Source organism: Cucumis melo, chromosome 6 (assembly GCF_025177605.1).
Source record: "Cucumis melo cultivar AY chromosome 6, USDA_Cmelo_AY_1.0, whole genome shotgun sequence".
In the NCBI taxonomy this organism is placed as follows: domain Eukaryota; kingdom Viridiplantae; phylum Streptophyta; class Magnoliopsida; order Cucurbitales; family Cucurbitaceae; genus Cucumis; species Cucumis melo.
This window is the reverse complement of record NC_066862.1, coordinates 17,126,987-17,152,293: the sequence shown is the minus strand read 5'-3', so window position 1 is coordinate 17,152,293 and position 25,307 is coordinate 17,126,987. Positions and strand designations below refer to the sequence as shown.

General features: G+C 36.8%; 1 protein-coding gene across 6 annotated transcripts; it reads right to left on the bottom strand.

Moving 5' to 3' along the window:
* Nucleotides 1-5,634: 5,634 nt before the first annotated feature.
* LOC103496788 (senescence-associated protein AAF, chlorolplastic) lies at nucleotides 5,635-22,424 on the bottom strand. 6 transcript variants are annotated; one of them, XM_008458780.3, is made up of 14 exons: nucleotides 22,268-22,420; nucleotides 18,697-18,769; nucleotides 18,411-18,573; nucleotides 17,525-17,677; nucleotides 10,015-10,088; nucleotides 9,366-9,442; nucleotides 9,216-9,287; nucleotides 7,151-7,219; nucleotides 6,957-7,003; nucleotides 6,724-6,853; nucleotides 6,574-6,642; nucleotides 6,399-6,502; nucleotides 6,048-6,123; nucleotides 5,635-5,965 (listed from the first exon to the last, which is right to left on the bottom strand). In XM_008458780.3, the coding sequence occupies exons 2-14, from the start codon at nucleotides 18,740-18,742 to the stop codon at nucleotides 5,789-5,791; spliced, it is 1,257 nt and encodes a 418-aa protein (XP_008457002.1). In that variant the 5' UTR covers nucleotides 18,743-18,769; nucleotides 22,268-22,420; the 3' UTR covers nucleotides 5,635-5,788. The 6 variants fall into 6 exon arrangements, with proteins under 6 accessions (XP_008457002.1, XP_008457003.1, XP_050942526.1 ...); XM_008458781.3 differs by having other exon boundaries at nucleotides 22,354-22,414; XM_051086569.1 differs by having other exon boundaries at nucleotides 6,048-6,155; nucleotides 18,411-18,769; nucleotides 22,268-22,424.
* Between the last annotated feature and the right edge of the window lie 2,883 nt (nucleotides 22,425-25,307).

The window sequence follows — 25,307 nt, the reverse complement described above, 5'->3', positions numbered from 1 at the left end:
GAATTCTATCTTGCACCCTATGTCCTTAGCCATCCACTCGGTCTTACTCCTGAAATGGAAGGCTTATTGAGTCAGCGTTGTTGAGCTGCCCTCACTAATGTAGGTCTACATATAATTTCGTTTGAACAGAAGTTCATAGTTGGCTCGAGATTAAAATTAAGTTACTTAGGTCATCAATAATCGAAATAGTCAGTTTTATACTTACAAGAATTATTGGATTCAAGATTACAATATTCTATTTTCACTAATTAGTCATCAATAACCACTTTATTGAATATAATATAATTTAAGCTACAAACTACGAGTTTTAATTGGCCTTAACCCATCGATCATATGCTTTTCGAACATTTTGGTTAGAGTTTGAGATGGGGACTTGAGGACGTTCCTTAGTTAAGACAAACCTTAAAAATCATCTACAACTAGTATTTTGTTTAAGTTTGAATTCCAAATCGCATAATTGTCGTTGCTAAATTTTTTAGAAGCTAAGAGTTGTACTATTGAGTTATTCATGCTAAAAAATAAAATATACTTTATTTAGTGAAAAACTACAATCCTTTAAGAACCAATTAATTTACTAAATATTAATAATAGTATATCCATCATTATTATGTTTTGCAACAATATTTCAAATGTTTATAATAACCTCCACTGAAGGGTAGTCGATTATTCCTCCTTTGAACAAGGACAATCTTGACTAGATGCTAACTCCTAAATATCCCATATTCCTTTAGCACTTAGTTATCATTACTTTGGTCAAGAATGTACTAACAACTTAGTAATTCTTGTAAGTGTAACCCTACATTTTAGATCTCAGATATAAGAATTATTATGCTCCCGAAAGTGGAAAGTACGTCAATATAAAAACCGATCAAAGAGGCCCCATTCATATATGGAGTTCACGGTATTTCGAATCCTATAATACAACCCTCCGAAGGGAACGTCGTTTTAGAGCAGACAAGCAGGCACATTATAGAAATCTCACGGTGCAACCTAATGGAAGAGACCGTAGGATGTATTGTCACATATCCCTTACCCACTTACTATGAACTGCTTCCTTATTCACCTTGATATTTATCCATTCAAACACTCATCAAAGGGAGTCTGTTTGTAAACACGGTCCAAACCCTTGCATGGACCTCGTGGTCTGAACTCTTAGGAATCGTAGAGCTAAAAGTACGCTACTTTTCTCCAGCTGAAGTGTTCTATAATGGTTTTATAGGATACTCATAAAATTAAAATTATATTTAGGCTAACTTAAATAAATCCTAAGTCTAGGTGAAACATCTAGCATAACCATTATACCGAATTTTAACTTACAATGTTTAGGAGAAAAACCAATTTTATTACCTCACATCTCTCACACATGCTCATAAACTAGGTTGACTGGGCTTAAGAACTTATTACGATCTTTAGGTAGCAGGTGTTCCGTAAATCGTCAACTTAAAAACCTCCAACATTAGTCATCTTATCTGACTTGTCGATACAAGATCGAATCAGGTGAGCCTCTTGTAACCAGTTTTACAAAATATCGACCTAATTATAAAAATCTACTTGATTTTATAACACTTATAAAACTATAAACTAACCTATTACATACAAGCATTATATAACCATTATATAAAGAAGTTAATTAATATAGATTTTAATTTATTTAACTCTTAATTAAATCATAAATAAATTAAATAAATCAATAATTAATTAATTATACTAAATCATAATTAATCAAAAATAATTTAATTAATTAAAAAATTAACTAATCATATTAGTTAATTACGATAATAATTAGTTAACATGCATACTATACATTATATCCATTATGACATACTTTCAATGCATTAATATGTTAACCTACAGTAAGATTTTAAATCTATATGTCATACATTATGCATATACAATTTAATTTAATTAAAACATATATTACATGCATAATTAATTAAAAAACCACTCTAAAGACTGGTTTTAGCTCTTAAATTAAGCTAAAAACTAAATTATTACAAAAATAATTTGATGTAGTACATAATTGTTCCCAAACTTGTCAAACCGACTTGAAAATCACAAAAAATATGCTGAACTGGCCTAATAACCTTCTGGACCAACCCAAAACCCTTGAAATGGGCTTAAACCGGCTTAGCCCAATAGAGAACCACCGGGCATGGGTTACCAATCGGGTTAGACCAGGTCAAATACAGGCGCACAGGCATAGGCTAGGCTGAAAGGAAGTGGGTCAAGCAAACGCGCAAAGGAAATCGGATGTGAGATGGCAGGTGGTAGGCACTGAGGCTTCGGGCCATGTGTGGGTCTTCGGGTCGGATCTAGGTCTGAAAGGCCTATACGAACCTATCCTTTTTCTTCATCAATTTTTTTATTTTCTCTCACCTAATTTTTGCAATTACAGCCTAAACATAACTCTAAAGACTCTTGAAACAAATGCAAACTCTTTAACATGCAAATTACAATAATTAATACAAATAACACTTAACTTAGAGCTAAAACCACAAAATATCCATTTTAGTTTAACCCACAGTTTATCAAATAAAGTGACACCCACCATATGTAAATGAGTAAAATTAAGCATGTTTTGATACCACATGATCAAAAACGAGACATGCGCAACAAATAAACGGATCAAATTCTACTCTAATTGCAAATAAACAATTTAGTAATCAACATGTCAAACGTAGGGGCGTTTGCAAAAATAGCAAAAAAAATTTTATGATAATAGGGCCCATGTCACTATATTTTCTAAATTGCAAAAGAAGAAAATATAGAAGCAGATAGCCCTCTAATAATCCTCTGATAGTCATATGATATATCTAATTATTTGTCATATTTGCAATATATAAAAAAAAAAAAGTGCTATGGGCTGTTTTTTCTAATTTTTTTTGTCATCTAATGCAATTTCCCCCAAAACTTACCTTTATAACTTTTTGTTTCTCGTAATCTCCTCACAAACTCAAATCGGGGACCATCAGTAATGTTGATCCGCTATTCTCCAGACTTAGAATCGAGTTGTGGGACCCGATTAGGTAAAGGAAATTAAGAGAGGAATGGGAATTGGAGGTGGAGTTTAATAAGGGTTAAAATAGAGAGAAAATTAAGAAATTGGTAAAATTTTGTAAATTATAAAATTTTCCAAAATTTCAAAAGCTTTTAAACAATTGAAAAAGAGTTTATTTATAACCTAATTACATGCAAAAGTGCATGTATTTAGTTTATAAAATCTCAACATCTAACATTCCACTAACTATTAGTGGAACTTAGTGGGTTAGGTGTCTACATCTCATGTAGTCACTTATCGCCACTTATCCTACTAAGTGTTAATGGGATTATCCAACAAAATGTTTCATTTTTCCGCTTACTCCAGAAGCAATATGGTCATTTGACCATTTAAATCAAAGTCAAACTTTGACTTTTTCAAGTCAAAAGTCAACATTTTGATTTTTTTACCAATTTTTTTTGTCTTGACTAATTGTGACCTCTCGAGCATGAATCCAAATTCATTATTCCAAAATTAAATCATATTTAAATGTAAAACTGGTCAAAGTTTGACTCTTCAAAGTCAAAAGTCAACATTTTAACTTTTTACAACTTTGACAATTTTCATCAATTGCAAACTTCCGAATATAAATCTCTATTCATATTTTTAATGTTTAAATCATATTTAACATAAATCTCTATCAAAAAATTTTAAACAATTGAAAAAGAGCCTATTTATAACCTAATTACATGCAAAAGTACATGTAATTAGTTTATAAAATCTCAACATCTAACATTTCACTAACTATTAGTGGAACTTAGTGGGTTAGGTGTCTACATCTCATGTAGCCACTTATCCTACTAAGTGTATCCAAAAAAATGTTTGATTTTTCCACTTGCTCCAAAGGTAATATGGTCATTTGACCATTTAAATCAAAGTCAAATTTTGACTTTTTCAAGTCAAAAGTCAACATTTTGATTTTTTACCATTTTTTTGTCTTGACTAATTGTGACCTTCCGAGCATCTGAATTCATTATTCCAAAATTCAAATCACATTTAAATGTAAAGCTGGTCAAAGTTTGACTCTTCAAAGTCAAAAGTCAACATTTTAACTTTTTACAACTTTGACAATTTTCATCAATTGCAAACTTCCGAATATGAATCTCTATTCATATTTTTAATATTTAAATCATATTTAACATAAATCTCTATAAAAAACTTATAATTGACGGTTATATCACATATATTTTTTCAGTTTCTCTCTTTACCTAATTCGAACAATTTGAATGATTCCAACATAATGTTCTAAGTTAATTCCATATAACTAGCAAGAGACCTAATAAACCTATAGATCATAGGCTCCAACGATCTGAGATTAACTAGCTAAACCCTTTTAGACCGAACTAATCAACATTCTTTAACTAACGGGTCATTTCACTAAAGTCTTGTAGTTGCACCCCTCTCACTATAAATATATTTATCCATCTGATATAATCATGATCAGTAAGTTAGTTCTTTAAAGGTTGTTCGTAATATCGATTGGGTCAAAATATCGTTTTAGTCCCAACACTACATTTTGATCCACTATTGAACAATTGGTTTAAAGTCCAACCTTTAAACTGAATCCCTCTCGGGCCAATAAGAGGGTGCGGCCTCTTGTTCAAGACTTGGATTCAGTTGTTAAGGAAAAAACCTATCTACTAACGACAAAATGGGTAGGATGAATTTCCTCTTACACCATATGTCCCTAGCCATTCACTCGAGTTTACCCCTGAAATGGAAATGGGAGACTTATTGAGCCAGCACTACTGAGTTGCCCTTACTTGTGGAGTTCATAGTTAGCTAAGGATTAAAATTAAGTTACCTAAGTCATCAATAACTGAAATAGTTAGTTTTATACAGTCAACGTTGTTATCACTTAATATAAATTCTTTACATAGGATGCTCTCACTTCCATGTCTGAACGATTCAGGATCACATCGTTTGTGCAAACTACAAAACGGGATGCATCCATAGTGTCTCCAGAATAATACTTAGTTATAGACTATAGACCATTTAGGATATATACTCAAACTTGATCCAATTTGATGTCTCTGCATAAAGTTCAAGTTTACACTACATTGTCTCAAGATCCTAGTTTATTGGATTCAAAACTTCAAAGTTATATTTTCACTGATAAGTTCTCAATAACCATTTTATTGAATATAATATAATTCAAACTATAAACTTCAAGTTTTAAAACATAAATTAACAATTATATCTTAATTTTATTGTCTATGTCTCAAGTTCCCGCATATCCAATGCTAGGGTGGTGATGAATTTAATTAATAACCACCCAATCAATTTTATGAAAATTAAGGACGTGAAGAATTTTGGAGTTTGGCAAATCGGTTATTTCGTGTCTCCTCCTGTTGTCCTCGTGTTTGTAACAGATCTGCTCACCGTGTAACTCATTACGCTACTGGATTTGCCAACTATTTTCGCCTTTTTCAATTTTCCATTTCGGAAGATATTTATCCTTGTTGATCTTCTAGTTTTCCCTAATGGATTTTGGATGCAAGTATCCACGACTCTGTGTTCTCTTTGCCCTCTTCGTGTAGAACTTTTATGAATTTCCTTTTTCTTAAGAAAATATATTTCCTTAACAGAAAATCCCATGACATAAAATGATTAAGTTTGCTTTAAAATAGCCACCAATCACAAAGCAATGATCAGGGTTTTTTTTTTTCTTTTTTTTTTTTTTCAATTCTATGATTCTAACATGCACTTAAATTTAGCTTATCTACAGTAAAGATTTTACTTAAAGATGTATCATAATGGATCTGCATTATCTTCATCATCGTCAGCTTCACTGCCTTCCATGGTAGCTTTTTGATTCACTGTAAAGCTCCAGCTATCTCCTTCTCCTATTTCCCACTGTTTCTTCAGCTCCTTGATGGCATTGGACGCTGCTGCAGCAATTGCTGGGTTATTATCTTCTGCCAGTCTCTGCAAAAAACCAACAAACAGGCATCAAACTCTGACCGAGAGCCCCGTGAGTGAGAGTGAGATCCCGAGAGATAGCACCTACCTGCAATGCTCCCATGCCTGCATTTCCAAGAGTCCACATGGATGGGGCTGCTGCCAGAGCATTGGCCAGTGCTTGTCTTGATTATCAAAATGACAAAGTAAGTGATCACTTCATTGGTTCAATGATAGAAAAAACAGCATATCAGCAACAATAAAAACTCATGAATTCAGTCCTCAGTTTTTCTTTTCCTTTTTGGTAATCGAAAGTTGCCTAGCTTTGTGAGCCAACAGAGGTTTTAAGTTCAGTTCTGAATCTGGAGGCTTAAACTTAGAAGTTCCAGCATCTCCAAACATACTCTCAATTCTAAGCAAACTATATGACCATGTTCACCAGGAGTCAAAATCAGCATACCTAGTATTTTCATTTGGAGAACTCGAACATTCTGCAAGTAGTGATACACTGCTTTTGCCATCCATTGCATCAAGATCCATAAGAGTTCTAATCAACAGCTCAAGCTACAAAAGATCGAAACGTATGAGCAATGGAAGGTATGGGCAGTCTGAAAAACTGATATGGTAATTCAGACCTCTTCTGGATCAGTATAATCAATTCCATCAGCTTCAGAGAGGGCAGAGGCCATACTCCAATAGATTTCCTATACATTCAGAAGATGGTATTGCGAATAAGGATGCAAACTGCAGAATTAAAAACTATCGATGACTATAGATAAAGATACCTGAATAGCAGAAATGCGATCAGTTGATAGTTCACTGGTTAAGAAATCTAGACTCTTCCCATTTTTTTTTAGCTTTATACGGTCCATCATGTCATTGGGAATTGGAAAACCAGATTGATTTGACTGAGGACTGCATATGAATGTCCAAAGTTTTGTTAGATATCAAATAGGTTCTTGTTGGAAAGTGGAGAGAGACGAGGCAAATGAGAGAGATTTCCAATAGAATAACTCACAAGTTGTACATCTTTCTCACCATCATATCATGAATATTTTTGACAAACTGAAACAAAATAGTAAGAAAAGAAAAAGTCATATCTTTGATCTTTCTTGGATTTAAAACTCGGCAAGGCATACAAAACCAAATCGCATGACTAGAAGTTTTGAGAAATTAAGCAAAGAAACAAATACAGTAGTACATATGATTTACCTCCAAAGCCATCAGGGCATCTTCCATTGCCCGCTGTTTAGCACGGAAATCAGCCAAGCGCAAATCGGCCTGGAAATTATGAAGACAGCAGTAAGAGCTATTGCATAAAACTTCCCTAATCCAACCAGTTATGAAACATAAGAAAACCAGAAAAGAATAAAGGAAAAAGGATCTGCTTGCATCTGCTTGCCTAAAACAATTGGCATGTAAGGCCACATCTGATGATACATTTAATCTAGTAGTCAGCCCATTCATTAGAGGATCTGCTGTACTCCACCAGATGGTAGTACTGTTCAAGCAAACAACTCCACACGAGAGTAAGTAAACTCCAACCAACTTAACATCCTTCCAAAATCCGTCCTTAATGTCCAACATTCAAATCCCCACCAAAGTAACACTTTCTGCAGTCTCTACTCCATCCAATGATTTAGGTTTCGTTTTGTAATTATTTTGCTTTTTGTTTTTTATTTTTGAAAATTAAGCCTATTTCCTCCCAATTTTTTACAATGATTTGTATCTTTACGATAGTTGAATTTAGAAAGAATAAGAGCGAATTCTTTTTTAGCCAAATTCCGAATTCTAGAAACAAGTTTCAAAAAATGGGGATTTCAAAGGCACTTCCAAAAAATCGTGGAAAGCTTTCTGATGGTTTTCCTTTTTCCGTTCATTTATCTAGTGTGAGATCAGTGACAGGAGGGATGGTGCTTTTGGGAAGATAAGTAGTTGGGTGATAAAATCCTTTACTCCTTGTTCCCTCGTTTAGATCATTTTTCCTCCATGAGGAATCACTTGGTGGCCCCCGTTCCTTCTTGCTCTGAGAATCTTCAGCTTGATCATAGGTTTTGTTGTCCATTGACAGAAAGGAAGCGACAAACATTGTTGGCCTTTTGTTCTTGTTTTAGGGTTCTATTATGGAAAGGGGATTTTTGTCTTTGGTGTCCTAGCAGTTAAAAAGCTTTTTCTTGTAAATACTTTTTGGGTGTTTGGTGGACCCCTTCCTTTCAATCATCGGGTCTTTTCTGTATTGTGGAAGGCTAAATTCTCAAAGAATAAAGTTCTTTACTTCACAAGTCCTTCATGAAATAATTAACACTTTACACAGTGTTCCGAGGATATGGTTTGGTTTGATGGATCTCCAGCATTGCATCCTTTATAGGAATGCAATGGAGTATTTTAACTACCATTTAGGGAGTTGCGTCTTTACTACATCGATTTGGGATGGCTTCTTTGATGTGTTCAATTTTCAAGTTGCTTGACCAAGAGATGTTAGCTTGATGGTCGAGGCATTCCTCTTTCACCCAACTTTCTCTGAGAAGGGTTCAACTTTTGGCATGCAAGGATTCATTCATGTTCAATCAATGAAATTGGTTCTTCTCTAGTAAAAGAAAAAAAAAATACTTTTAACCACCATGGCCTATTCCAACAAATTAGAATCAACTACAACTCTCAAGAACCTCACTAGCAATATATCAAATGTTCTGAAACCAACAACTATTCATGCATGGAGACTAATAAATGAGAAACCTTTCCAAGGAATTTCCATTAATAGATTCAACCCACCAAGAAGTCTTCAAGGAGAGAGAAACTAAACTATTCCTCAATTCCAATGGTAAAAAGGCAACACCAAGCGAAATCTGAACCCAACTCAACTGATTAAGCACACTACTTCTGAGACCAATTTCTTGAAAACTGTACAATAATTGAGAAAGATTCATTTCTGCCCCTTCAAATCTTAAAAATTAATCTGAGTTGAAATCGATGACAAAAAAGGGCCATTAACAGCAACCGTTGATTCTTGCATTAGAACCATGTCCAGACAAATGTGATGCAGAAATTTCTTCAGACTCATTTTTCCCGAATTATTCCCCAGATCTCTAGTTTCCAAATTTTTAGAAATTCCAACTTGGAACAGATCTTCATCATAAATTCATGCATCAATAAATCTCTTCAGACTGATTCTTTGGGGGTTGGCCTTTCCTAAAACTTGCAACTTGGAACAGATTTTCACCATAAATTCATGCATCAAGATAACCAAAGTCATGAATATTGGAATACAATAAGTTACCTCTAAGGCTCCAGCACTCCAATGCTCATCTGCAGCACTTTTCAGACTAGACCGAGCCTTTTCTCTCAAAGTCTGAAAGAGAATAGAGTTCAAGCTTCAAAACTGTATTCATATACGATTAGAAAATGTCTATTTATAAATTATACATACTGCAGCAATACGTCGCAGTCGCTCAGCTTTTTTCTTCACATTACGGTCAATTGTCTCTGTATCCTCTCTGGCTCGAGCTAAAAATTAACATGTTAAGAAAGTGAAACTTTTAGGCAGATGAATTCAACTAAATGGAAACTTCATATTTAAGCAGCATGGCTCAGTTACAAGTAGTTCTCTAGAATTACTAGTGACGAAAACATGCTAATATGAGGAAAAAAAAAAAAAGCAGAAAATAAACAGAAAAAAGGAAGCTCATATTTCACTAAACGTTGCTAGTGGATGGCCTGAAAATGGAAAATTATATTAACAAAATCATAAAGAACGGGAGACCAAAATGAAACCACTTCTCAATTCAGATATACCAGATCGAAGCTCCATACTGAGGCCAACCATAGACTAAAAAGAAGTAGCAGGCAAGCCAAACCCAAAGTTCTTGGTGGCAAAAAAATAATTAAGATGAATAGTAACAAGAGAACCCAAAGTTCTTGGTGGCAAAAAAATAATTAAGATGAATAGTAACAAGGGAAAAACAGATAATAATTTAGGACATGCATGAAAATAATGTATACTCCTCCAGGTTGTTTGAGTATCAAGTACGAGATATGCAGGTGATGTAGGAAAAAATACATCTAAAATAAAGGGATACCATCAAGCTTAAGAAACTCAGATCCAAGGATAGCAACATCTTGCCGTGCACGTGCATCCAGTCTCATTATGCCACTGATAACAGTAGGAAAATATGAAAATAAGAACACAGTGGATGAAAAATCCTACATTACATGCATCATAATTGTTAGAATTAGTGGGCTTGGCCCAAGGAAGGATTTACCCTAATATCCTTTCCTTTATTTATCACATGTTGTAAACTATTTATCTTCCCTCTAGTATCTTTTGTTAATATGAGAAATTAATAAGAAAAGCAATCATGGTTTTTCTTCCAATACTCAGGTTTCCACATAACCCGGTGTCTACTTTACTTTACTGCTTTAACATGGTATCAAAGCAAGGTAAAGACAAGACCCTAGACACAAGTGCAGATGAAACCCAAATAGAGACAGCCACCGCCACCATGGAAAAGCTGCTCCACCAGCTTCAGAAGACAGGCAATCACAGTGGGCCTACCCTCGAAGTCAGCCATGCAGCCCAGTGGCGGAAACCAGCTGCACATGCTTCAATTGACCGCCCATGCGCCGCCGCCCAATGCCTCCACTACTCAGCTGGTCTACTCCCACCTGTCTTCTCAAGTCCAACCACAATATCCTTCTGGTCCGCCGCACCACCGCTGCCATCAGTTTATGGACTGCCATCATTTCATGCACCATTGTCCTTTGACTCTTTACAGCAGTCACATGTCCATGGGACCAAGACTGATCTAGTCCATAGTAAATCAAGGTTTGATGTTGGTGAATCTTCGATGCAATCCAAACCGACCAACTTGCCGATGTATTCCAAGAACCTAGTAATTTCGCTTCCTAACTTGTCCTCAAATTATATAACTAGTTCTCTGGCACCATTTACAAGCGCCTTTTCAAAAGAGAAGCTAAGTGGCCATAATTACTTTTCCTGGTTTCAATCGATCAAGAAGTCTTTCAAGGGTCGTCACCAATTTAGTTTTTTGACAGGGGAGACTCTCTGTCCCCTACCCAATGATGCCCTGGAACGTTTCTAGAGAGGAGAGGACTCCTTTATTTGGTCCATGTTGATTAATAGTATGGAACCACAAATAAGCAAGTCTCTGCTTTATGCAGCAACTGCAAAGAATCTATGGGACACGACCCAAAAACTCTATTTGAAGCATCATGTTAGGTCCCGAGTAATCTGTTACAACAATTCCAACACACACACAAAGAACTAACAAATAATAAAGAACAAGAACAGATCTATCTCGCAATACTTGTAAATGAGGAGGCCATCTGGAATTTATATATTTATATTGGAATGGTAATTCATTACAAAAGGTTCTCACACAAAATGTTATCCAGCCAGTGAGAGGGCAGTTCTCTCCCTAATGAACACGGTTATCCATTCAAAAACATTCCAAACATTCCATGCCTAACCCTAGCTAAAAGCTCCCCTATATATAGACTCCTTTTACTACTGCCACGTACCCCTGGGACCACTGGTCATTCTAACTACCATTTTTGTCTATGCTGAAATGTCTTTCTTACCCTTCTTCCTCTTTCTATGATAAACTTGGGTGATTGAATACCCCCATGGAGAAGAGCCACCTTGTCCTCAAGGTGGAAATCGGGGAATTGGTTTACGAGCGTCGCATAGGATTCCCATGTGGAGCGTCGCATAGGATGCCGAGAGGGACTGGGAGTACTTGGTTACGGTGTTTGTCGCCCACTGCCCTTTTTAATTGCGAAACATGGAAAACCGAGTGTATTTTGGCAGTATCCGGCAGGTCCAACAAGTAGGCTACCTCGCCGACTCTTCCCATCACCATATGTGGTCCGAAGTATTTAGGGGATAGCTTGTCACAACGCCTCTTAGCTACCAATTGCTGTCTATAGGGTTGTAATTTCAAATAGACCCAGTCTCCAATGTCAAATACTACTTCCCGTCGGTGCACATCGGCAAACTTCTTCATTTGTTCCTGGGCCCGTTGTAACTGTTGCTTCAACAATGCTAGCATTTCATCTCTGGTCTGTAACTGATATTCGACCGAATAATTCGAGGTTGTGCTCACCTGACCGTACGAGATAATGGGGGGTGGGGGCTGTCCATAAACCACCGTGTAGGGGTAGTTTTGATCGACACGTGATAGTTGGTGTTGTACCAATATTCGGCCCACGCTAGCTTTTCACTCCATGTTTTGGGTCACTCTTGACACAAACACCGTAAATTTAATTCGAGGCACTTGTTAACTACTTCCGTTTGACCGTCGGTTTGGGGATGATACGTCGTACTTCTTTTCAACTGGGTCCCCTGTAAGCGGAATAATTCTTTCCAAAAGTGGCTCAAAAACAATTGGTCATGATCGAACACTATTGAACGGAGATATCCATGGAGGCGTACTATTTCCTTAATGAATTCCATAGCGACCGTTTTGGCGGAAAATGGATGACTCAACGCGATAAAGTGTGCGTATTTACTCAAGCAATCCACCACTACAAACAATGAGTCAAACTTTCTAGACCGTGGTAAGCCTTCCACAAAATCCATCAATATATCTTCCCAAATTCGGTTAGGAATGGGTAGGGGCTGAAACAGGCCTGCTGGCGACAAGGCTTGGATTTTGTTCTGCTGACACACATGACATTGATCCACATACAGCTTGATGTCATTCTTCATTCCCTCCCAATATAATTCAGCAGCGATCCTTTTATAGGTACGTAGTTGTCCCGAGTGCCCCCCAATCACCGAATCATGGAAGGTGTGTAAGATGGTTGGTAGTAAACTGGACGTCTTCGAAAGGACTAATCTGCCCTTATAAAACAGCCGGCCTTGTCGGACCGAGTACCGTGGCACACACCCGAGATCTACTAATAGTTTCTCAAATATGTCCCGGAGCTTGGCATCTTCTTGGACCTCTTTTTCCACCACAGCAACATCTAGTATAGATGGAACTGCAATAACGTTCAGCTGAGTCTCAATTGGAATGCAGGATAATGCATCCGCCGCCTTGTTTTTCGGCCCCGCTTGGTAAAAAATCTCGAAGTCAAAACCCATGAGCTTCATCAACCATTTCTGGATTCCCGGCATCAACTCCCTCTGTTCCAAAATGTGTCTCAAAGCCTTCTGGTCAGTATATACCACGAAACGATGCCCCAACAGATAATGTCGCCATTTATCCACCGCTAACACGATGGCCATTAGCTCCCTCTCATAGACTGACTTTTCTCGCGCCGTTTCTGACAATTTCTGGCTGAAATAAGCAATCGGTCGTTTGTTTTGTGATAGCACCGCTCCTAACCCAAATCCGGAAGCGTCGGTTTCTATCTCAAATGGTTGCTGGAAATCCGGTAGAGCCAACACCGGCAGTATTACCATGGCCTTCTTCAGAGTCTCGAATGCCACAGTGGCTTCCGCTGACCAATGGAAGTTGTTTTTCTTTGTCAAGCGTGTGAGGGGAGTGGCTATCGCTCCATAATTTGCCACAAAACGACGATAATATCCGGTCAGCCCCAAAAATCCTCGAAGCTCCCGAACATTCTTCGGAACCGGCCATTCCAGCATTGTTCTGATTTTTTCCTGGTCCGCTTCGACCCCTCTTCTAGATTCCCAATGCCCCAAATACTCAATGCGTTCTTTCCCGAAATGGCACTTCTTGCGGTTGGCAAACAGGTTATGCTCCCTTAGTAGGCGAAACACTACCATGAGATGCTCCAGGTGAGTCTCTGCATCCTTATTGTATACAAGGATAACATCAAAAAACACTAGCATAAACTTACGTAGGTAAGGTATAAAAACCTGATTCATGAGGGCTTGGAATGTCGCGGGCGCATTGGTGAGTCCAAAAGGCTTGATCAGAAATTCGTAATGCCCCTCGTGTGTTCGAAAAGCTGTCTTCCTTACATCCTCCTCCCGTACTCGAATCTGATGGTAACCTGATTTTAGATCGATTTTAGAAAAAATACTTGCCCCATTCAGCTCATCTAGCAGTTCGTCAATCATAGGAATTGGAAATTTATCGGGTACTGTCGCTCTATTCAGTGCCCTATAATCCACGCAAAACCGGCACCCTCCGTCTTTCTTTTTCACTAGAATCATCGGACTGGAAAACGGGCTGACACTTGGCCGAATAATTCCAGAGTCGAGCATCTCATTCACCAATTTCTCAATTTCATTCTTCTGAACATGTGGGTAACGGTATGGCCGTACATTAATGGGGTGTGTACCTTCCTTCAATTGAATGCGGTGATCAACTTGTCTCATTGAGGGTAATTCTGAGGGCATGTGGAAGACATCTGCAAATTCCCGCTCAAGTTGTTCAAATTCCGGTCGCAGCTCTTCTACCGCTTCACTAATTGTTAGTTGTCGGTCCACTTTTGATATACCCATGGACCTGAAATCCAGGAGAAATCTCCGATCCTCCGGTTGCCATCGCTTCATTAACATTTTTAGGGACACTTCCATTCTTGTCAACGACGGATCTCCCCTCAGTATTACTTTGGTATCCCCAACGGTGAATGTCATTGCTAAGTCCTTCCAGTCCACTGTCATTGCTCCTTAATTTCGCAACCACTGCATGCCGAGAACCATGTCCAAATTACCCAATTCCAGCAGCAAAAAATCATCTACTACTGTTAACCCTGGAAGCCCCACAACAACTCCTGTGCACATTCCTTTTCCTTGGACTGCCTTGCCGGATCCCATGATGACCCCATAGTTGGTCGTCTCCGCCGTAGGGATTTTTAACTCCACCAGTTTTAAGGAGATGAAATTATGTATGGCTCCGCAATCAATCATTACCACTATTTCTCGTTCTTCTACCTTTCCTTTAATCTTAAACGTACTTGGGGTTGTGAGACCTACCACCAAGTTCAGGGAGAGCTCGACGACGGGACTTACCTCAACCATTCCCCCTTCGTTTTCCAGTTCGCCCATCTCTGTGTTGTCAAGATCGTCGGCTACCACACATAGTCAGAGCTCCTTGTTCTTGCAGCGGTGGCCTTTGTTGAATGGTTCGTCACACCGATAGCAGAACCCCTTCTCTTTCCTCACCTGTAGTTTAGAGTTGGTCCACCGTCGGAAGGGATGTTCGCGTCGTCCTCCCCCTCCCATGGTGTTAGGTGGAAATGTGTTTGAGTTCGACGAATGGGAGGAAACCTTTTCCGCCAACGTTACCATCTTCATGGCCGGGTTTTCATAATTTTTTGGACTCGGTTTCGGGGTTGTTTTCGCGGCCTCCTTCGGTTGCGGGTATGGGCCACCCTTAGCCACTTCAATCTTTTCTTCCACGAGTTGGGCCGCCTCCATCATGTCTTCAAGGACCACGGTCCTCATGGAGAATACTTCTGTTCTAATTACTGGGTCCAGACCGTTGGTGAACGTTCCCTCCAAAACATCTTCAGCCATCTCCGGCAGAGGCGCCGATAATTCCTTAAACTTTTGCAGATATTCTTTCACCGATCCTTCCTGTTTGATCGCCAAAAATCTTGCACACGACGTTCCATGTTCCCTACTCCGAAATCGATTATACATTCTTTCTTTTAGCTCCTTCCAGGATTTGAACCGTTTGCGGTTTTCTGCCCATCGAAACCAGCTCAATCCTTCCCTTCCAAGCTAACCACGGCGATCTTCAGCTTCTCCCGTTCGTTCAATAGATGCATTTGAAAATAATGCTCCGTCCTATAGAACCATCCATCCGGATCCTCTCCGTTAAAAACCGGCATTTCTAACTTTTTGAACTTGATCCTATCCTGTCCAGCCCCCGTTTCCACACTCAAGGATGTCTCCCCTTCTTCTTCGACAGTGTCTTCATTCCTGAGCTTCCTCTTCCCAGTGCTTATCCCCGTCATTTCCGAATCTCCCATTTGTCTCTGGCGGTCCTTATAAATCGCCGACAACATGGCGTGCACTTTCTCTAAATTTTTCTCCAGTAACGGCAGTCTTTGGACCTCTTGCTTTATCGTCTCAATCTCTGCTTCAGTAGCCGTTAAACGATCCTCTATCATCTTCTGTGTCATCTTCTTCCACCTCCCCAGATTGTCGACTAGCTCTGATACCAATGTTAGGTCCCAAGTAACCTATTACAACAATTCCAACACACACACAAAGAACTAACAAATAATACAGAACAAGAACATATCTATCTTGCAATACTTGTAAATTAGGAGGCAATCTGGAATTTATATATTTATATCGGAATGGTAATTCATTACAAAAGGTTCTCACACAAAATGTTATCCAGCCAATGAGAGGGTTGTTCTCTCCCTAATGAACACGGTTGTCCATTCAAAAACATTCCAAACATTCCATGCCTAACCCTAGCTAAAAGCTCCGCTATATATAGACTCCTTTTACTACTGCCATGTACCCCTGGGACCACTGGTCATTCTAACTACCATTTTGTCTACGCTGAAATGTCTTTCTTACCTTTCTTCCTCTTTCTATGATAAACTTGGGTGATTGGGGGCCTAGCGATGATACCTCCAATAGTAGTATCTTTAGGCCTAGTTTACTGCCTTCATACTTACTATTTTCGAACAAGATTGTATATTGAGGCATTTCCGGTTAGGCTACCCATACTTTAAATATATGAAGTATTTATTTTCTCATCTCTTCTCTAAAGTTGACGTCTCCTCTTTATCTCGGATGTGTGTATTCAGGCCAAACAACGTTGGTTCTCCTTTCTCACACAACCATATAAACCAACCCAACTGCTTACCCTTATCCATAGTGACATTTGGGGTCCATCCAAGGTCACTACCTCCTCTGGGAAACGGTAGTTTGTGACTTTTATTAATGATCATACCTATCTTACCTAGGTCTTTCTTATCACTGATAAATCCGAGGTTTTCTCTATTTTCCAAAACTTCTATCATACCATTGAAACACAGTTCAATGCAAAAAATAGATTTCTCGAAATGATAATGGTCGGGAGTTTCAAAACCACACCAAGGGGCTTCTCAGATGGAACTTTGACTTTGGTCTTAGCAAGTTTAGTCTCATTGATATCTACGTCCAACTTGGGAGAGTGTTAGAATTAGTGGGCTTGGCCCAAAGAAGGATTTACCCCGGTATCCTTTCCTTTTTTATCACACGTTGTAACCCATTTATCTTCCCTCTTGTATCTTTTGTTAATATGAGAAATCAATAAGAAAGTCGATCGTGATTTTTCTCCCGGTACTCAGGTTTCCACGTAACTCGGTGTCTACTTAGCTTTACCACTTTAAACAATAATCAACATACAAATCCACTTTCAAGTCAAACAGCATAAGAGTGTGCAAACAGCTAACCAAGAAAATTGGCTAGAACCTAATAAGGAGATAACAACACAAACTTCCATGACCAGTTCACAAAGTTCCACTTCATTTAACCATGCAATATTTCTTTTCCATTATATCAATCCAAATGTCTAAATGATTACATTTTCAAAGCAAAACTAAGACTAAAAAATAACTATTGATACTGATAATTTTCACAAAATAGTTAGAAAAATATCATTATGGTGACAAAAAAAAATGTTTCTAAATCATGGACATTACCGAGAAAGCAATACGATGTCATTGCGAGCCCGTTCATTTACAAATTTTGCATCATTGTATGCAAATCGACAGGCTTCAACTATTCCTGGGTTGGATTTAATGGCTCTTTCACAAACAGTTGGCTGGTCATCTTCATCATCTCCAGTTTGGGCACTGATGTGGGATATAAATAATCTTATTATGTAAGGTCAAAATATCACTAAGAATGACAGTGTGTTCATAGACAACTATAACTGGTTATGTGATTGCACCCATGATTAACAAAACTCAATATCATACAAGACTTCAAAATGATTGTGAAAAGGTCAGCAACAAATTGATTGAATGTGTAACATCAAACTCTAAAACTAAATGATTTACATATTTTTTATTATAGAAGTGAAGCATTTATACATATAATTGGTAAGAGCAGGGAAAACAAAAGAAGACTTATTTTAAATAGAACTGCAATGATGTAGTTTTCGTCAATAAAACAGAAGAAAACTGCCTTTCCTAAGAACAGGATAGGGAAAAGGCCCATAGTCCTTTAGTTGCCCTTGATACTGTTGCTCAGGTGACTGTAAGTATCTGTGCTTACAAGTGAACTAGGATATTTTCCTCAATATATTCATTACAGAAACGTAACTCAAATAGAATATCTGGAGTTTGTCCACGGAAAAGCCCAACATAACTCTGCATTTAAGAAGGTGGCTACTGTTGAGCTTTTATATATAATTTAGAATAACATTCTTCAAAGCAACTCAATGTTTTTCTCTTACATAGGGAAATAATTTCAGACAATTCTTGTCAGCCATAGGAATAGTATAGCATAGAGACAATTTTAGATCAGTAAATTATAGAATCAAGCATGTCAGAAAATAACTAATGATGGTTAGCATCATCTTACCATCTTAAACCTGCAGAACTATCATAAGGCCTAAAACATTCTTCAGTTTCTGTACGATCAGTCCCAGTTGAGAAACATAACACAGCAGGTCTGCGTGACATGGTAAACCTCCAAGATTTTCCATAAGAGTTACGCTGCCCACGACTAGAGACTTTGACTTTTGCTGTCAAGAGACATCCATGGAGCTCCCCAATGTCAACTCTACAGCTTGATGGATTTAATTTTTCACGTTCTGACTTGGATAAAGAAGAAAAAACTCCATAAGAATTAGATACAATTGCCTTACTGGTCACAACTGGGCTGCTTGAAACCTTGATTGCAGTTAATGCCATGGGGGTCAATGAGTAAAAGGGATGAACCTACCAAGGAACGTGCTCTTAGGATAACCCATAGCCAAATTGGAAAGAAAAAAACACTTTATAGATTTTATATTGATCCATAAATAAACTAAGCAAATAAAACTACCACGCACATCAGATTAAGCAAGATGAAATCAAATATACATCCTTCATAATGAATGGTTGACTATGCATGAATTGTTGGCATTTATGGGAGTTCTGATGCACTCTGTTAGATGGCATTCACAAGAGCAAGAAATAAACCATTTTCAAATTGTTGATCAACAATATTGTTATTCACAACAAACCACAAAATAGACAATCATAAATTCATAATTGATGTACTGAGTATGTGACATATTCCATTGTAAGAGAATATTTCTAGTGTTCTATCAGCAATTTTTTGTATATTACAATAAAAGCATCTGATATATGCTTAAAGTGAGCAATGGTTCTACAACTGTGAAGATTGTTTAAATTAACCACTAGACTGCAATTTCATTATATCATTGAAAGCTTTCGTTTCATTTTCACAGAAAAAAAAAACCACTAAATTGCAATTAGAATTAAGAAATCTCAAAGCTATAAAAAATAACCACTAAACTGCAAGGAAAGTCAAATACTCGTAACATTTTGCAAAAAGTGGTAGTCTTTTTATTTCCTTCTTAGTAGTTCTTCTTTGAGGCAAAACATATATTAGTGAACTATAGGCTCCAGAAAAAGAGGCCCCGCCCCGCCATTATCCTGGACCACATTTTCTTGCATTGTCTTTTGCAGACATTCTTGAAACAGGGTTCTGAACCTTTTTGACGTTCATCTTTGTCTCCCCAACAAGGTGGATGGGTGGTTGCTGGAATCTTTGAAGTGATGGAGTTAGAAAAACAAAGCAGGTCTTCTTTGGCTGTTTGCCTCAAAAGCTCTTTCATGAAGTTTGGTGATTAGATTTAACTCCTCAGACTATAGCCAAAGAACAATGTATGAATTGGTGATTTTGATCTTCTGCAGCATTTTGCATAAAATGCTCAACTTTGGAGATTCAAACATCTCACTTGATAAGTATCACGTTCAACATCGCATTTGAATCCTATCCATCACAATTAAGCCTCCTAGACCAAGGTCCATAAGAACACCTTGACTTTGATAGACCTCAGTTCATAACATTTATGACTGAAGGGGTGAAGGATAGCAAGGAGGTGGGTACAGTGTGCACTGGGGGTGGAAGAGACTAATCTTGAAGAGGAAGAAAAGGTGCACTTTACATCGTGATTGGTTAACAGAGACAAGACTAGATGGATCTCAGTAAACTTCTTTTTTAATAAGAAACCAAGCTTTCATTGAGAAAGATGAAAGGATATACAAGGGCATACAGAAAAAACAAAAACACCAACAAAAAAAGAACTTCAAAACTAATTACAAAAACAAAGCCTAATCCAAAAGAATAGTGCCAAGCTGATAATTAAAAGCCAGATTAACAGAACCCCACAGAGGAATAAAACCTAATTGCCTCCAAAAGCTCCTCACAAGACCTCTCTACTTTTTTAAGAACTCAACTGTTCCTCAGGCAAAATGGCCATAAAATGGTGGAAAAACAAGACCCTTCAGGAGGGTTCAACAGTACCTCCTCAAACATAGAGAAGCACCTTCTGCTGCGAGCAAAAAAAAAAAAACTTGAAAGATTTTAAATTTAAAGAATTGAATCCATAGAGAGCAAACGAAAGAAAAATCCCAAAACAAATGATCAAGGTCCTCCCCCTGTTTACTACAAAGAACACGCCATAGAAACTGCAACACCAAGGCAAAGAGTCTCTTGAGATGGTCCTGATAATTATTCAATCTCCCATGCAAAACTCTTCCAAGGTAAATAATACGGCATTTTAACATTCCAAAGAGAGGAAAAGGTAGAGGCTCCCTATGAAGGTGAAGGGGAGCAAAGGATCTGGGAAACAAAAAGCTATAGGGAAGCCCTCAGAAGGCTTCGAAACCAAAAGCCAAGAATACCTTCTCCAGTGACCTCTGAGAACCAAAAGCCTACAATACCTTCTCCAATGACAAGTGACTTGGTCAGAAATAGTAGAAAGGAGACTCACAACATTACCTGCCTCTCAATCAATAACGGGATGACTAAAGCATAGGGAAAGCAGAGGAAAATCATTGGAAGGATATCAGTAAACTGGTTCTTAAGACATTAGTTAACATTTGCCCGTCACTGTAAATAAAAAGAAGGAAAGGATTGGGGGAGTAGCTCAGTTTCCAAGTAATGTGGAAGTCAAGATTCTCTAACTCCCTGCAACTAGACAACCAAGACATAGCTTTTTTATTTTTTTTTTTACCGGTGCTCCATCTTTGAAAAACTTCAATATAGTAAATCTTCTCAGTCACCAATAGAACCACTAATTCATACCAGAGTAGATAGGAATCAGGAGCTAGATAGTTTACACTTGTAAGGACAATTTGGAGGAGAGTAAAGAAACCATGAGAATTAAAGTACACCACTAAAAAGAGCAAGTTTTATAGCGAGAGTTGATAATCCATAATGATGTAAGGAATGAAAGCAAATTTCAGGAAGAGATTTTTCAAGAGAAGAGTTTACATGCTCAATTAGTCAAATATTGATCACCAATGAAAGAGCTCATGTAAATGTGACAATCAGAAGAAGACTTTGAAAAATATAATAATTGTGTCTTATTTTTTCTTTGCAAGAGCAGAAGAACAAAAGGATCAAAGGTTTTTCCATGGTAGGTCAGAAAGTGCTGGTTTGTTGGCAAAGACAAGTGTTCTATGTGAAGGATCATTTCTTCTTCTTCTTGTATTAGACTTCATGATCAACAAGCTCATTAAACTAAGCTGTTTCAGTGATAATTTTTAATGGGTATGGCTTCATGTGTTTCTTTGCAAGGATTTTAGGAATGTCTAGAACTCTCCAAAACGGAGGTTATTTGTTTTCTCAGAAGTGACTTTCACCAATTTCAATAGAAATATGTTCCCATATCACTATTTTCAAAAATATTCAAACTTGACACCAGAACTATTTTTAGGGGCGGGGCTGATAGTTTCTTCAGGTTTCACATTCGGAAACGTAGCATTTCCCCTGCTGAGGCACGTCCAAGAATTTGCTCCTCGGCACTTCCAACGGAATTCTTCATATTTCTGCCGAAAATGTGATCTAATGGTTTACTAACTCAGAAGTACCTCCTTGTCCTCACTTGATACATTTGTTCTTTCAAGTAACAAATCATAATTGCGTAGAAGCTAAGTTGAAATGACATGATCAAAGTGTAACAATCCAAACAATCACTATTTTGTATACCAACCTTAATTCAAATTGAGAAAATAATCAAAATCAAGCCACAAGCCCCACACAAAAATGGAGTTAACATTGAGCAAGACAACAAATATAAAAATCAAGGTAGAGTGATGAATGATAACAGAAAAGTTCAAAGCTTAAAACATGATTAGAGAAAACCCATTCAAGAAAAAGTGGAGCTAATAGCTTCTGAACGAGAACACTCTGTGACTAACCTGTCTGAAGGACCAAAACAGAGCACACAAGAGAACGGGGAGATGAAAAGGTGCAAATTTTGTAGTGAGAGAGAAAGGGGAAGCACCTGCGGGGGAAGAAATTGGAACCACAAACAAAATCTATGGCGCCGTGACAGCCAACACAATCAGACAAAGAATGGGAACGAAAATGAATGGATGAAATGAGGGCCTACGGGGTCTGCCATTCGAAGTTCACGTTCATGACTCAATGGAGTCCACTCGTTATGATGACTACTCTCCCCCATTTTCACTACTTGTGGATAAATGGGGAATTACCAAAAAAATAGGATAATTTCCTAATTTTAAGGGTGTAAAACCCTTTTGAGATAGATTTTTTTTTGGAAAGGTATTATAACAACTTCAGTTGTAAATTGAACAAACTCAAGATTTCTTGTCCTTGCATACAGGTGAGAATTGCGTTGAGCTCGCGTTCAGATTGAGATAGTTTTTAAAAGAAAGAGTGCTAGGTTTTTAAAAGTAAGAGTTCGGTGATTAAAGGATATATGAAATGACCAATTTGTCCGTAAAAAAGAGGCCCTTCAACAATAAAATTCAGTTTGTTTCCAAAGATTGTTAGATGATTTCAAACCGACGATAATTATTGATTTTTGTTTCAATGACTTCTAGATTTTAAAACCTACGATATTATCTAAGGAATATTAAAACCTACCTAACGTGGGTTTTTTAATTCCCTCTAAACTTATGGTATTTTTATACATGGAAAATAAATAAAGCCTAATTAATTAATAAATTAATATCAATTTGAATATAAATATATTATTTATAATTAATAAAACTTTAACTAATACATCTATCATTGATACTTTATGTTATCTAACCATGTAAAAATATTTAATATAAGATCTTATAATGAAGAATTGTTATGAATAAAAAATAAAATAAAATTATTTACAAAATATAACAAAAAATTTAAATAGACTAAAAAGACTTCGATGAATTTTGTTATATTTTGTAAATAATTTCAATATTTTTCTATTGTTTAATATGTCTCTTTTATAATTCATTGTTAGTATTTTAATTAAATTATATTTAGTTAATTACTAAATAAATTTATTTAATTGATACTTAATTAATAATATTTATCTAATTTTATGACTACACTACTGTTTCTTTTCCATTTCATTAAATAATAATTTAGTTTTTGATATTATATACAGATTGATAAATCAAATAAATTCTCTTAACTTTCAAACATTAATTATTTTGAATGTTCAAACACAAACATTAATTATCTCATGTATTTAATATATATACCTATGAAACAATATCTGCCAAAGAAAATTGAAAAATTGCCAAAAATAGGACATATGTTGGGAGGGGAAATTTTGGATGCTTTTTAGAAATGAGGAGTCATGGGACAAATAAGAGATGAAAAGTCCAGATTGCCCCTTAAGTTAAAAAAATGCTAAAATTCTCAATTCGGTGATTCTCCATCTTTTATTCATGCATACGACACAGTTGCCCCGAAAATTAGAAAACTCACTTTTAGTGGTGATGCATGAAAGTGAGGCAGAAACTCGGGCGACAACTTCAATCTTTTGGATGGCAATTACCATCCTTAACATTGAAAGGAGGTGGATGATAGAGATTAAACATGCACGATGGAAAAAGAGTCGAGATTCTACCCTAATTGCATTTAATTAACAAGAAATCCTAAATCGTAAATTAGTTTAAACTTAGGATTTTTTAAGAAGACTTACATTTGAAGTTCTAATTGTTGCTTAAACCACCATGAGAGTTGACCTACTATCCTTCGGACTCAAAATCAGATTGTGGGATCTGTTAGATGAAGGAAATCGGGAGAGAGAAAGAAGATGGAAATGAAATTAAGGAATAGGGTTGGGTTTTAATTTTGTTTTTAGAAAATACAAAAGAAAAAACCAGTAGCCCAAAAAAATTTTCAAAAAAAACCAACCCTTTCCAAAAAGCCCCAAGAGCCCAATTTATAGTGAATTTACATGCAAAGTTGCATGTACATGCAAGCTCATGGGCTAACAACAGAAAGTCCACTTTCTCTAGTAGATTTTTTGTTTTCATCAAATCAAAATACCTAGCCTACTAGATTTAGTGGGATTGTATAACAAAATTTTAGATTTTCCCACTAACTTTGGTTAAAGGACAAAAAGGTCATTTGGTCAAAGTCAAACTTTGACTTTTCAAACAAAAAGTTAACATTTTGACATTTTAAAATTATGTCTATCTTGACTAATTTCGACCTCCCGAGCATGAATCCGTATTTATTTTCTCAAAATACAAAACACATTTAAATATATTGTTGATCAAAATTTGATTTTTTAAGTAAAAAAGTCAACATTTTGACTTTTTACAACTTTGACTATTTCCATCTTTTTTTAGCTTTTGAGCATGAATCTGCATTCAAATTTTTAATATTTAAATTTTATTTAAACATAAAGCTCTATCTCTAATCTAAAATATGATGGTTATATCACATATACTTGTCAGGTTCTCTCCCCTCGCCTAATTCGTACAATTCAACTCAATCCATTATATTGTTATAAGTTTATTCCATATGAGCTAGCAGGAAAACCTAATGAACCTATAGATCATAGGCTCCAATGATCCGAGATTAACTGGCTAAACTCTTTTATGCCGAGCTAATCAACATTTGTTAACTAATAGGTCACTCCATTAAGGTTTTGTAGTTGCATTCCCCTCACTATAGATATATTTGTGTCCAATTACTATAACCATGATTAGTAAGTTAATCCTTCATAGATTGTTCATAAGCTCGACTGGGTCAAAATATCACGAGACTACATCTGACTCCGTAAGTCCCACAAATCCACTATTGAACAATTGGTTTAAGGTCCAACCTATAAATCAAACTCTCTCGAGCCAATGAGAGGGTGAGGCCCATTGTTCAAGACTTAGATTCAGTATTTAAGAGAACAACCTACCTACTAACCCTAAAGCAGGTAGGAGTGAATTCTGTCTTGCACCCTATGTCCCAAACTATTCACCTAGTCTTACCCTTGAA

What these genes read in the sequence shown, in the direction of transcription:
- LOC103496788 (XM_008458778.3), bottom strand. Translation starts at nt 18,742, where the DNA reads ATGGCATTAACTGCAATCAAGGTTTCAAGCAGCCCAGTTGTGACCAGT. An exon ending in TGAGTTTCTTAAGCTTGATG is followed by an intron (nt 9,443 to 10,014) that starts GTATCCCTTTAT and finishes GTTAATTTTTAG; the next exon opens with CTCGAGCCAGAGAGGATACA. An exon ending in TCTCCAAATGAAAATACTAG is followed by an intron (nt 6,124 to 6,398) that starts GTATGCTGATTT and finishes TTGATAATCAAG; the next exon opens with ACAAGCACTGGCCAATGCTC.